The sequence below is a fragment of the Accipiter gentilis genome, unplaced genomic scaffold (genome assembly GCF_929443795.1).
Source record: "Accipiter gentilis unplaced genomic scaffold, bAccGen1.1, whole genome shotgun sequence".
NCBI classification, from domain to species: domain Eukaryota; kingdom Metazoa; phylum Chordata; class Aves; order Accipitriformes; family Accipitridae; genus Astur; species Astur gentilis.
Window position 1 is genome coordinate 95,205 of NW_026061068.1, and position 14,656 is coordinate 109,860.

At 47.8% G+C, this 14,656-nt stretch overlaps 1 protein-coding gene across 1 annotated transcript in view; it reads right to left on the reverse strand.

Annotated features, from left to right (window-relative positions):
• Nucleotides 1–14,656, reverse strand: part of LOC126037365 (electroneutral sodium bicarbonate exchanger 1-like) — a gene marked incomplete at its 3' end in the record, with an annotated part of 234,381 nt that overhangs the window by 95,182 nt on the left and 124,543 nt on the right. Inside the window, exon 7 of the mRNA XM_049797672.1 lies at nucleotides 5,415–5,576. Coding sequence (XP_049653629.1) covers nucleotides 5,415–5,576 — 162 coding nt within the window. The remainder of the gene's footprint in view (nucleotides 1–5,414; nucleotides 5,577–14,656) is intronic.

Below are 14,656 nucleotides of genomic sequence, written 5' to 3' on the forward strand. Positions count from 1 at the left end.
TGGTGTGGAATTGAGTTGGTGGTCATGATCTCCCCCTGCCACCTTTCTTTACCTTTCCTCCAGTTTGCGAAGATGCTTCTGACTTCATGCCTATTAGCAATTATTCAACTTTTTGGCGCCTCCTGGGGTAGGATGTTCCCTTCTTCTCAGTTTTTTAGTTCTTCTTCAGGGGCACAGTTGTTAGCAAGGCATGCGTTGATCATACAAAGGGGATCTTGTTTCACAAGAGCTTTGTGGCCTTTTTCGTGTGGCTTAAGTACATAATTTCTTAAGTACATCATTTCCCCCTGTGGTGGGTTGACCCTGGCTGGATGCCAGGTGCCCACCAAAGCCGTTCTATCACTCCCCCTCCTCAGCTGGACAGGGGAGAGAAAATATAACAAAGAGCTTGTGGGTCGAGATAAGGACAGGAGAGATCACTCACCAATTACCGTCACTGGCAAAAGAGACTCCGCTTGAGGAAAATTAACTCAATTTATTACAAATCAACCAGAGCAGGGTAATGAGAAATACAACCAAATCTCAGAGCACCTTCCCTCCACCCCTCCCTTCTTCCCAGGCACAACTTCATTCCCAGATTCCCTACCAACCCCCCCCAGTGGCACAGGGAGACGGTGAATGGGGTTTACGGTCAGTTCATCACACATTATTGTGATACTTGCCAAACCAACCAAGAAAGGTAAAACTGGAGCGCAGGGAGCAAATGCTTTTCTTTCACCTTAGGCCAACTGCTCGGACGCTCTCTATGCTGCCCTGCTGCAGAGGGCATCCCTCTTGTACCAGTAAGAGACATAAGAGTGAATTAAAGCCAGAACTCCAAACCAGACCAAAAACCCAGTCGTGATCAAGAAGAAAGTGGAGAATGCATCAAATATAACAGAAAATTATTTTGGACATTCCCAGTTTACATTTGGAAAAAAGAGAAGGAAAACAAAGAGGAGGAATTAGGTATTAAAAGAGCAGCACTGAATGATAAAGCAGTAGCAGTCCCTCTACCACTACAAACCCACACCCCCACACGCACGTACGCACACAGACTTAACACCACCAAACTCCCCTTGACTGTGACGTTCCCCTCAGCTTGCTGGTCTAGAGATACTGAATGCCTGAAGCACACCAAGGATAACTGAAAACATCTGCATGGCTTTAATGGGAATCCTCCAACTGAAACAAAGCGCCTTCTCCCTCTGTCTGCGTTGGCACATCCCCGAGTCACGCTCTCACTCCTCTCCTTCAAAGTCAAGATTCCTAAACGTGAAAAGCGGGAGTGGGGAAAGGCGAAGGGAAGAGAAAAAGAGGGAGAGCATCATCAGTGGAAGACCTGCCAGCTGCTGCTGATTCAGCCCTGTTCGGGGGACCACCCCAGCAGAGAGGAGCTGGTTTGCATGCCACGGTCCTCCCTGCCTGTTCCCAGGGACAGGCCATTTGCTCAGCCTTGCCGGCCAAAGTGTGGGAAAAGCGTAGGTGTGCGCCGTCGCTTGCAGAGGAGCACGGTCACGTTCACGTGCAATCCTTTACCTTTTTCCTCCCTGGATTCAAAGGGTTTCTGTCTTCAAAGTGAGAGCCTTCCATACGGTCATTTGTGACATTTCATCCAGGATAACAATCTCAGAAGGATCAGTCCTGCAATAAATATTTTACATAGCAATCCGTGATTATGGGAACTGATGCCACCAAGGGCATTAGCATCAGCAAGAGGAACAGCGGAGCCCCGAGAATCAAAGCTCTGCATAAGTGTGGGAGGTTTTGCTGGATGAGGAGTTTTGGGAGGCAAGCCCGGGAGCTGCAGAGCAACAGCTCTGTGCAAAGGCTCTTGCTGGGGCTTAGCCCCGGTCCGGGTTCCTAAGCCACTGCTGGTACAGATCACGCCTGCAACTCCTCATGTGTTAAGTATGAGGATCTCCAGCTACCGTAAAAGCACTGATGAGGCAAGGTTTGGGGGTCAAACGCGAGTGCTGCAGCCACTCTGCTTGCGGTCAGAGCCTTGCAATCACTTCCTGCAGCCCTGCCCCCAAATTTGATTTTCCCACCAAGCTGCCTGCTGGTTTCTGTGGGATGCCCCACAAAGAGGCAAGTGGAGAAAACTCTGCCAAACACCTTCAAGCTAATCTTGCCGGGGTTCCTGGCGCTTGGTGGAGCTTTACCTGTCACTGCTTTGCTTTGGGATATCCACGTCACTGGTCTTCCCCACGTTCAGCTGAACTGAACTTGCAGCAGCAGCAGCTTCCATGGCCCTCCTGGACTCCTGATGTAAAAAAGGGACAAATCACGTTCTCTGTCTTTGATCAAAGTGGAGATAAGCTGAATGCCCAGCACAAACTTAGCAGTCTGCCCTCCGCTTCTGCCCCTTGGCAGCTATAGGTATTAGTGCAGCAGGGGAGAAACCGTTCACTCCAAAGATTTCGGGGCAGGGGGACTGTGTGTTCAAAACACGATTATGAGCAAGTCTTGCCAGCAGCAGCAGCCGCAGCAGCATCTAATAATAATCATCATAATGATAATGACCTTTGTGAAAAATGACTCGTTTTAAAAATTACACCTGTATTCAAGCGTTCAGCTCACTGCTACTTGAGGAAACAAAGGTTACAAAAGTTACAGGCTATTGGGATCTATTTCGATTGAGTGCTGATCTTCCCCCAACATTTCCAGACAAGCTGTAAGAGAAACAGGCAATCTCACAGACACACGGAGATGTCCAGCCCCGAGGACACAGCAAGCCTTACCTCTTCTTCTTCTCCAGCTTCATTTCTGGCATCGTCCAACTTCTTCTTCCTTTCTGGCATAAGGTCATCCAGAAAGCTGAGCTCTCGCTTTGAGAAGCAGAAATCCATCGCTTTCCGGACAAATACGAGAGCCAAAACCTTCACGAATAAGAGGGAAGATGCGGTGAGCTCAGAGACGATGCCACCTCTCACTCCAACGCTGCAAACACCCCGCTGCCGAGCGGTGGCAGCTCTTACCATCATGGGAAAGATGATGGCGGCACGGGACACCTTGATGGTCCAGAGCAGGACGAGGCAGGTCAGCTGGATCGCCGTGAAGAAATGCACCTTTCGCAAGGGCACGTGCCGCAGGTAGATGAAATCCGGCTGGTGCTTCGCTGGCATCCAAAACAGCTTCAAGCGATCAAAGAACTGCGAAATAAAAGGGAAAGGTTGCCACCTTGGGACTGCGGCAAGTTGCTGGCCCTCTCGAGACGTGGAGGCACTTTGCAGCATCTCGCTTGCCGTCAGAAATCCTGGATCCCACTGCATTCCTCCTGGGAGCAGCACCCATTTTCCCTTCGCTCCATCTAGCAACCGGCTTGCCCCTGAGAGCTGCCCACCAAACGGCAACTATGCCATGCCATTCCATTATTAGCATTTCTCGGCCCACTGAATCCCCCCATGAGGATTTCCACCAGTGGTAGAAACTGCCTTCCCTTTGCACCAAATTCCCCCGCTTTTCACGTAACCAAACACTGACCTGCCCTAAACCCTGCAACAGAGAGCGCTGAACTTGCCTGGTCCTCCCATACCTCCTGTGCCTCCACCAATCTTTTTCTTACACAAAAGAGTTTCATTGCTTGCTCTGCGAGAAGTTTTTCCCATGCCACTGCTTTTTTCCCTGCTGCTACAGAGACAAAATACCAGGGAGCCGACATGCTGCACGCTGTAAAAGAGTCCGTACCTGAATTCCTCTGAGCGACGACACACCCGTGTAGAGAAAGACGCCATAAAGCACAGGCATTGGTATAAACTGGGGGGGGGAAGAAAAAAAAAAAGAAAGAATGCAATCGTTTCTTTTTCTGTATTGCATTTTCAGTATTACCACCCTCTTCCACAGGCACTGCCTAAAATTGCTTGAAGCTTTCCAGCTTCCATTCAGGCTTAGAGATGGGTCAGATATTAACCATTGTTTTGCCATTTTGTGCACACGAGTGAGCTAAGGCTCTGCTTTAGGCTGAACTTGGGAGTTATCTCTCCTCAGAATAATCCTATTTTCCAGAAAGGTTGGAGGAAAATAGGCGATTTCACCCGTGCTACCCTATGCCGCATTCTCTGGCGGTAGAAGAAACACTTCTGCCTATTCTTGGGGCAACAGGCAAAGGCCACAGGCCTCCTTTTAGCCTAGAGACGAGATTACTTTGTGGGAGGAACGTGCAAGGAAGCCCACAGGGATGACCTCAGTGTGTTTAGCTCCTGGGAACGGCTGCTCCGCGGCATTTGGGGAGCAAATTGCAGCCACTAAAGGGCTGCCTGTTTGAAACAGAGCAGATGTGCTCGTCTGAATATGCTCAACTGTAACCCATAAACATGGGTGGGCCTGAAAGACACCCAAAAATTCAAGCAGTTGCGTTGCTTGCTCGCCTCGAGCACACCAAACGGGGGCCTGAAGGGCTGCAAAACCTAACCGAGGCTGGTTCCCACCGTTGGTCAAGCCCCAAGGGTTGGGACCACCTCCTCCTCCTCCGCTCCACAACTAACTACTCAGGCCTGCAGAGAGGGGACTGTTTTTCTGTAACCTCCAACAAGCTCACGGTTGTTGGGTGGTTTGCATTTTCCTCTCACCTTTAACACGGAAGTGAAGAAGACAGAGCAGCCCATGAGCACAAAGATCAGCAAGCCAGTGACTCTCTGCTCTCGTATCCCCAGCAACTTGGGTTGTTCTCCTGGAGCTGAGCAGTCAGACTCTACTTTGAGGCTATTCACGTGGGTGATGGACAGGACGGTCGCAGCCACAAACCAGGGCAGCCCCATCACAGAGCACACCCCGAGCATCACGGCCACCACAAAAAGGTCCAGGTGGTACCCGCATCCTTTCTGCAGGCAGGAAAACAAGAAACAGAGCATCCCATAGCACAAGAGCAAGGATAACGTCGCAAGTCAGACTCAAACCCTGCTCGAGCACAAGTCAACTTCTTCAGAATTCAAAACAAGAAATGGAAACAAGCAAGGGTGTATGCAGGCTTTGCACAAGCACCTGGCATGAAAATCTGGCAGGAGTTCAGACACAATGGATATGCAGAGCTTGTGCATTAAATACTTCTCCAAAAAACAACGAGCCACAACCCAAAAGCACCAAACCATTTTTTCCACTCACAAAGAAAACTGTACCACTTGCAAGGAAGGTGTGACTCTGAGTTATCCCTGGCAGCGCATCAAAACAATTCATTCCCCACACCTGCTGCTGCTGCCATTTTAAAACAAAAACGCAGTTCTCTATTGCTCCAAGATTAATTTGCTCCCCCAAAAGGTTGCTCATCTATACTGCCCTGTCACTTGCTCCCTGCATCATCGTTAATCCAGGAGAGCATCCTGCCACGCAGCCTGACCTTGTCCCAAACCAATGCCTTCAGAAAGCATCGGGAATAAGAGCTTCTCCCCAGACCTGCAGCCCAGAAGGGGCTGGGGTCATCTCTCGCAGGCCCTTACCTTCAGCTTGTGCTCCTTCCTGTTCACAATAACGGCACTGATCTGCTGGTCCATGAATATCAAGATGGTGCAGAGCAGAGCTGGGACGAGCGCAGCCAACACCGTCCACCAAGGGTTGGGTCCTATGGGGTTGATGAACCACCCGCGGTCATCTCTGGTAGGCTGCAACAAAGCCCACACATCAGCATCGTCTCCCAGCCCAGGCACTCCACTGGCTTTCATTTTCCCCTCCCTCCTTGCGTCAGAGCACCTCCCAGCCCTGGCTTCATGTCCCCCTCTCCCGGGGGCTTCAGCAGTGCCAGTCTCCTCTTTGCAAGCAGCTCTAGATACTTCCCCTGTAGGTATCTAGTTTTGGGGCCATCTTCTCGTTTCCAGGAGGAAGCAAGGCACTTGGAGGTGGAAGAGGAGATGGTCACACCACCAGCATCTCCTCCAGACTCAGCCCTGCCCTGCCCCGGCATCACCTTGTGGCACCCCCACGTGCCAAAACACCCCGTTACCTTGAACGCATGGGGGACCTGGAGCTTCGGCAATGTGATCCCAACCACAAAGTCAAGGAGCACCATGATGACGATGGTGAGGAAAACAGCAAAGTCGCTCACTGTGGACCGTACCTGGGGCGAGAAACCAGAGGTGAGAGGGGCATGGCAAACAGGGCCGTAAGGTGAGATGCAAGAGTTGCAGACATCCACAACATTAAGGCTGCTTAACCAAATCCCACCACCCCTCTGAGCACATGCAGCCTGATCCCTTGCTTAGATACTGCTGCTGTGTTTGTCCCTGTGAGATCTGGGGTCAGACAATAAAAAAAAGCTTAACTAGGCCAACAAGGGTTGGTTTAAGTCAAAATCTAAAAATAATAATAATAATATTAAAAATAAGAAAACACATGTCTGCCACTACAGCTACACTCACAGCTACAATGGCAACAAGGCACTGAGGCATCCTTTAGTCCTCAAAAGGAAGCTCCTCATTCGAATCTACTTTCCACTCGAGCACATAATGCGCAGAAGGTAGGGGAAAAAAAACAAACCGAAAACCCCAACCCCCAAAACTTTGGGAAACCTGACTTCCTACTACCTGAGGAGAAGAAAAAAAATTAAAAAAAATCAAACCCCAAAAATCTTCAATCTGGGGCAGGTCACGAGGCAGGTGGGAAACGCTACGATGATTTTGCACTCATGGAAATGAGTGTGGGACATCCAAGCTCTTGGAGAGCTTGGCCTGCAAGGCCAACGTTTCCCAGCTTGACCAAGGCAGGGCAAATACTGCTTAGTGCTCCAGGAAAGCCATTTTGGGAAACGAGTGCGGAGATGGACACTGGCCACCTCCTTCTACTTACTCTGGTTGGAAAGTAGCGGCTGGTTTTAAACTTCTTCAAGAAGCTTGACAGGGCAAAGGTGGCGAAGAAGAGGATGCAGCACCAGAAGAATACATCAGGGGCGTAGGGGCCGTCGCGTCCACAGGCAGGTCCTTGAAACTCCCCACGCAAATACTGACATTCCTGGAGAAACAGAGCGTCAGGACACAAAGGCAGTGCACGTGCGGCAGGGAAACCTCGCATAGCTAGGGGGTTTTGAGGATCTTGGTCCAAGATCCACGACCCTGTAACTGCTCCTGCCAATGGAGATTTATATTTAATGAGCAGCAGCAGCTGAACAAGTGACACATCGAACTACACAGCGGAGAAATGAGATGTGAGGAGACACCATACGCTAGTAACACATTACAAGAAACACTCATCCAGGTGACACTCTTCCATCAGTTGCTTGCATTCATAGCACTGTGTTTCCTTAACTGCATCTGGCTTCAGTCCTCACATCTTCCCGCAAAAAACAACATGCCAGGCTCTCCCAACCCTGTGAAGAAAACCTCATCAGCTTTCCTAACTAAAAAGTAATTCTTTTAAAAATTATTTTTAAACCTGAAAAGGACTAGGATTCACAGGACTAGCATCATTACATTCACTTCACAGTCCTCCTCAAAATGGGAGAACAAAAGATAATTGACATGACAAACGCCACAGTTACAGACGTTCCTTCCTGGGGGTGCAGTTCGCACACCTAGGAGCTCATGCATGCACGAATGGGTGACGCCAGGCAGCAGCCTTCTTACGTGCCTCTGACCTCAGGAAGAAACAGATAGCATGAATACTTTTACTCCATTTGCATCCTGAGGACCAGAGATGAAGCCCAAGATTTGCCTAGATGACACAGTCAGTTCCTTTAAGGGATGAAATTGTTCGTTTGAGTTTGGCTTCAAGGACTCCCACAGCTGGCGATTAACTAAGAGGTATGCTACAGCGAGGAGCCCGACACACAGACTGCAGGACAACTCATCACGCCAGGCCTCTGAGCTTGCAGTTCTCCGCAGGGCCCGGTGCTGCCTGAGCAGGTGGATGGACTTCCCAGTTCCAGAAATACAAGCTCGTGAATCAAACCCTCCTCAAGCACGCAGGCAAAACTGGCTGCGCTTTAGCGAAGCAAACCAACAACGAGGCTTCCTTTGTTTGGGTGCCTCCAGTCTGACGATGCTCTGGGCTACTTTCTCTTCCTGGCAGCAACAGGAATAAGTTGCTCTCATACCTACCAGCTTCTGACAGAGAAAGAGGATGATCTCGTTCTTGCCTGCTAGGACCAGGGGTGGCAATAACGCAGTCTGCCGAGACTGGAAGGGGATGCCTTGGAGGCGGAAACACGCGGGTGTTCATTACTCCTGGGCACTCGGAATCACGGGAGGAGATGATGCCGAAAGGCCTGATCCGATTCACAAACTGACGCACCTTAGGACTGAAAAGGCTTCTCCTTCCACTAACTTACTTTTCTCTGCAACAACAGCCTCAGGAGAGTAACTTCTCCGTAACCCTTTACACTACAGCAACTACAATACTTAATCCTAATGTACCTTACAAGAAAACTACTGCGGTCTTCTCTACTAGAGGGCCAACGCTGCTGCGCCTGTAAGGAGCGCTTTACATTTTATTAACCTTTTGAAACAACGCACTAGCTTCCCTTGCAATCGCATTACGTGGGCTTCCTGGGACTTTATATATGCACGTTCGTTTTCTCTGGCTAAATCAGATTTGGAACGCAGGGGTGGCCATCTGAAAACACTGCAAAACATTCTTTTTACATACATCAGTTCTCTGGTGAAGGCAACAACTGAGGAGGATCTTCAGCTAATGTAAAACTGCGAAGCTCAGAGGAGTCGTACTCCAGCTAAAGATCTGCGCACTACTAGGCAGGAATGTCAAACTAAGCAATGCCCAACAGATACAAGTCATTGGACCTTTTCTTTTACAAGTAGGAAAGAAAGGGTACACAGAAAGATAGTGGTCTGTAGAAAATGCATGTAAATCATCAAGATTTCCAAGGATTACTCGAATCGCTTCCTGGAGAGGCCAAAACAAGAAAGGAAGGAAGAATATTAACAAGATAGCCACAATCCCACTGCCAAGTACAGTTTTCAGGCTTGGGAAAAAAAAAAATAACATTACAGTTTGCAGGAGTCATGGAAGAGCAGGTTCCAGATATTTTGCTTTTCCTCCTCCCCTTCTTCCCCCTGCTCCCTCCCATCACCTTAGAGCACGCTGCCCTAACAGATTCACAGAAACTGAAGTGAACGAATATCTTAACCCTGAATTAACATAGAAGCAATACTATGGAGAGTGGAGGTGTGCTTTTAAATTTAACAAGTTCTACATTTAAGAAGCCTCCTCCTTGCCAGCACAACACATGCAAGTATTGACCTGTTTCAAAAATAAACATATTCCCCTTTTTCGGAATATTGACCCAATTCAGTTACAAAGGAACTGTAATTCAGCCCCAACAAACTCCTGCTTTATAAACGGGAAACTTTTTCTAGGAATACCTTTTGTTGGGAAGTGGCTTGCTGAAAAAGGACATGGGCCTGTGGAAAAGTTGTGCGAGCAGAGTTCTGTGTGAAAGAATGTCAGTTTGAGCAACAAGACTAGGCCTTGGCTGAAAATAGCTGGCTTTACTGATATTGGGAGAAAAACAACAGCTGGTCTCGCTGTTATCAGGAGAAAGACAGGGACGGTGTGACCTTGGCATAACTTCACAAGTAACTTTTGAAGAAGTTCTCATGAGAAAGTTACTGAACACGCGTAGCTGCCAACCACAAGTGGGTGTGTTTTAGTAATGAATAAACATTAGCAATGTACCAATCATATTAGGACTAGTAGGCATAATTATCGCAAACTGTATAAATATGAGCTATCCGTGCAAATAAAGTTGAATCACTTCTATCACTCATATTGGGTCGACTTATGTGCATTCCTCCGCCGCTCCAACAAATGGCGCCCGAACGGGGACCGAAGAAAGGGGAATTGGAGCGACGGACACTGAGAAGCACCGGTAGCAGCGACCGGGGGGCAAAAGATTAACCGAACGCTGATCGTCTTGGTTGGTGTGTTAACTCTCGTGCCTGGACCGTCCAAAAGGGGTTCGCCGTCAGTGAGAGCTACTGGAAAAAGGCTGCAAAGACTTTTTAACCGAGGTGCCTTAATCAAGGTAGCACCCAGGAGTATCAAGAAGCCGGCCGGCAATGGATCAAGAGGTAGCCCTAAAATTATTACAATGCTTTTTAGAAAAGCGGGGAGTAAACTGCATTAAGCAAATTTCGGGGTTAGTCACGCTGGGTCGCGTTAAGGGATGCTTTAAGAATCCGGATTTATTATTTAAGGAGAGTGAATGGCGTAGATTAGGAGACGTATTATGGGATATGGTAACTGATGATGATAAATCAGCTAAAAAACTAATGAAGCAAGGACAGAAACCTTTCAATTAGTGTGGGTACAGCTTTTGAGCTTAGTACCTGGAATGCTATCGGAACCTCCCTATGGGATGAAATTAGTGACGGGTCTAAAGAAGTTAAAGATCTTGTAACTTTACGGAAATTGATTAAGACAACTCTGTAAGAAATGAAAGCAGATCGTAAAGCGTCTGCGTCTGCTTTTGCTGCTCTCTCTCTCCAACCGCAAGCGAAAGGGAAAAGCGGGGAGAAAAACATAATGCAGCGAGAGAGACTTTTTGGAGCTTGTTCGCCTGCTCTCGTGCCCTTGACTTCTGCTCCACTCCCTGGGACTGCCGATATTAATCAGCCATCCGACAGTTCCCAAGCCTCCCTAACCGTACGATTAAAGGAAACCCTACAGAATCAGGGAGTGAGTAAAAATCTGCCTACGAAAAACCAGCCCTCAGATACCACCGTTCAACATGAACAAATTATACCTAGCATACACCCTGATTCAAATAATGCAAACAAGGACTTGGCTACTCTAATAATAGAACAAAAAGAGACAATGTTAGAATTGTTAAAGGAAATGGGGAAAAGAGACGGGGAAACCAACCGCACCCGTGACAGACGCGGAGCCGCCTGTAATAGCCGCTGCAGAAGAAAGGCAGAGACATTGGAGGGGTGTAATAACAGATGCCATTATAGAAGGGACTATGCTCTAAGCATTCCCAGTTATTGCATCAAATGGACAGAAAAAATGGGAGGTGTTTGACTGGAAGGTCATTGAGAAATTAAGGAATGCTGTGAGTCAGTACGGAATCAAATCTGCGTTAACTCACCAAATACTGCAATTCATTTTTTCTGCTGATACGCTGATACCTCAAGATATTAAACAGCTAGCACAGTTGATTTTGACACCCGCCCGAATGTTAGTGTTTTTCTGGCAGTGGGAGAAGCTCTGTGATAGGGAACAAGCAACATCACGACAACAAACAGATCCCCTATGGGGAGTAACCATGCAGATGCCGATGGGTACTGGACCCTTCGCATCAGGGAACGCTCAGTTACAATGTGTCACTGAGGTTCATCATCTATCACAGATCTTGGCGTATCAAGCTTTTCTTACTGTACCAGACAATATGTACAGCCATGCTTTTACCCAGGTGAAACAGGAGAATACAATTTATGACCACCCTGACATGAACGAGGGCATGAAAGAAAACACGTTCAAAATACTCGCTTTTGAAAATGCTACTGAAAAGACACGCAAAGCATTGTGTAATTTGCCGAAAAATGCAGACATCGTTGATATGATAGAATACACGGATCGATCAGTGGACTCACAGAAAGTAGCCTATGCTGCCACAGCTCTCCAAGGAGCTACAAAGAAACACAAGGCCAGTAAGACACCCTTGGTCAAGTGTTCTAACTGTGGCAAACGTGGACACATTAGGAACAAATGTACAGGTACTGTTAACAGTAAGTGCTGCAACAAGTGTAAGAAAGATAACCATACCACCAAGAATATAGGAAGAAGGGAAACTTTACACCGACTGCGAAGGCCCCTCGCGCGACGACACGAATGCAAGGGGCTTGAGCTGCCAGCCCTCAGGCAGCCTCGCAACCACCAGATCCGCCACCGCAGGAAGCTCCAGAGTGGATGTGGAAACCGCAGTCAACATAAAGGGACCATTGGGGTTTGGACTTAGTGCATTTTTAATGGGGCAATCTTCAACAGCTCTAGAAGGAATTCTGGTGCTCCCAGGGCTTATTGATGCAGATTATTGTGGGACTGTGAAAATTATGATTCATGTTTTAATCCCTCCTGTTTCTATTCCTAAAGGTACCAGAATAGCACAATTAGTTCCATTCAGGTCGTGTGTTCCGAACCCAGGTGAAGTACAACGTGGAGATGGTGGATTCGGCTCCACAGGGAAACCGCAGGTATACTTTGCCATGGACGCAACAAGAGGTAAACCAGAAAAGGTAGTGCAATTGGAAGGGCCCGATGGAGTTGTTGTCAAGAAACCGATGACAATCAATACAGGTGCTGATGTTATGATTATTTCACAATGCATTTGGCCTCCATCATGGCCATCGATCAATCCAAACTTTGGTATTGCAGGGATAGGGGGCACACAAGCCACCTTAGTAAGTCAGCTACCAATTACATTTGTGTTCCCCGATGGTGAACACATTACGACGTGTCCGTATGTCATGACTACCCCAACTGAATTGTTTGGCCTCGTAGGCCATGATTTATTGAGCCAAATGAAGGCAATGTTAGTGACGCATCCTTTTTAGGAGCGGTCACTGAGGGGTAGCCGATTCTGAAAATTAACTGGAAAACAGATGAACCTGTTTGGATTGATCAGTAGCTGCTAAATTCTGAAAGGCTACTAAAAATACAAGGGTTAGTTGAGGACCAGTTGAGAGCGGGACAAGTTGTTCCTTCTACTAGTCCATGGAATACATCAATATTTACCATTCCCAAGAAAAGTGGGAAGCGGAGACTGTTACATGATCTCAGAGCTGTGAATGTGGTGATGCACAGTATGGGAGCCCTGCAGCCAGGTTTGCCATCTCCAGTTATGCTTCCAGAAGAATGGGATTTGTTAATTATAAATCTAAAAGATTGCACCCAGATGGCGCTGAACGGTTCGCCTTTTCGGTACCATCGATTAACAAGGCAGAACCCTATAAGAGATACCATTGGGTCGTGTTACTGCAATGAATGCGCAATTCCCCCACGATGCGTCAGGTGTATGTGGCCTGGGCATCAGAGCCTGTAAGAAAGCAGTTACCTCAGTAACTTGCCACAGGATGAGATTTTAACTCAATTGCAGGACATCTTAAGCCATCGCGGAGTAATAATCACTCCTGAAAAGGTGCAAAAGGCAGCACCTTGGAAGTATTTGGGGTGGCACATAAATGCTAGCAATGTTAAACCTCAGAAGGTTCAAATAACATGAGAAATTTCAATGTTACATGATGTCCAGAAGCTTGTGGGAGATATCCAGTGGGTGCGGAATCTTTGCGGTATCACTAATGGCAATATGACCCCTCTGGTAGAACTCTTGGGTATGAGAACACTGTGCAGATGAGAAACGGGAAATGACAGAGTTGACCAATTGGTTGCAGCGCCACGGGAGCCTCCTCCAGGGAATCGTTTTCAACAAAGCACGGCAATCGCATGCGTTCTTGCACCAACCCGCTAGGATGTTAGCAAAGCAATTTGACTTACCACTTACTGATGCCCAAGGTATCGTTAAAGCATGCCCTGATTGTCAAAAGGAAGGGCTCGGCTTGGGCTGTGGGGTTAACCGACGAGGTCTTTTGCCATTGCAGTTGTGGCAAATGGATTTCACCCATGTCATGTGGTTTGGTGCAAAGCGTTCTGTGCATGTGTGTATTGATACCTATCCTGCTGCCATGTGGGCCACGGCACGAACTGGAGAAAAGGCCTTACATATTGAATGACATCTTCACGCTTCTTTTGCAGTACTGGGTGTGCCTCAAGAAATTAAGATGGACAACGGCCCAGCCTATGGTTCTACACGATTTGCTCGATTTTGTAATTTGTGGGGAATTCACCACGGTACCGGTATTCCACATCTTCCCACAGGACAGGCTATTGTCGAATGGGCCAACCAAACCCTAAAAGAACATGCTGCAAAAACAAAAGGGGGGAACCCAGGGCTTACTCCCAGAGGAACGATTGGCCAAAGCCTTATTTGTGCTAAATTATCTTAGATTGACAGGTGATCACAAAGACCCACCAATGGTAGTGCATCATGTTCTTTTACAGGCAGAAAGGACGCAACAAAGTACAGGAATCATGGTAATGTATAAGGACCCAGAATCCAGGAAATGGTGCAGATCAGCAGAAGTAAAACTTACTGGGAGATCCTGGCTAAGTGGGACAAGCCATGGCTTCGCACTGATGCTGGACCCGGAATTGTTCCAATGGCGACTGGCACGGCACCGGCGGGTGCTGGAGCCACTGATCTGACAGATTCTAACTAATAGAGTATTACTAGTGGACACGGAGTCCTTCAGAGAGGTTTTCAGAACAGCATGCCTTATTGTATATAGAACCTGCTTTAGGTAAAAAGTGTGTAAAGCATAATTTGATTAAACATAGTGTGATTACGGGAAGACAGTGTGGGGTAAAAGTTAGTTAAAGCCAAAATTAGGGGTAAGGTCTATTTCCATTAATAACCTGGGAACGAGGTTGATTGTGTTTCCACAGATACAGGCCCACGATGGACTCCTGTTCGATTTGCATGACCATCATCATCTGGAGCATCATAGATGATGTGGCAATATGAATACTACCTCAGCCAAAAACTAATGTATAGGTCACCTTGGCTAACATAACAGGTCAAGATTCTCTGTGCATCGCAACTGTATCGTAAAGCCCATGAACCAATAGACAAGATGGCTATGACTCGTGCAGCGCGCCTGGCCAGCGAGCGCATGCG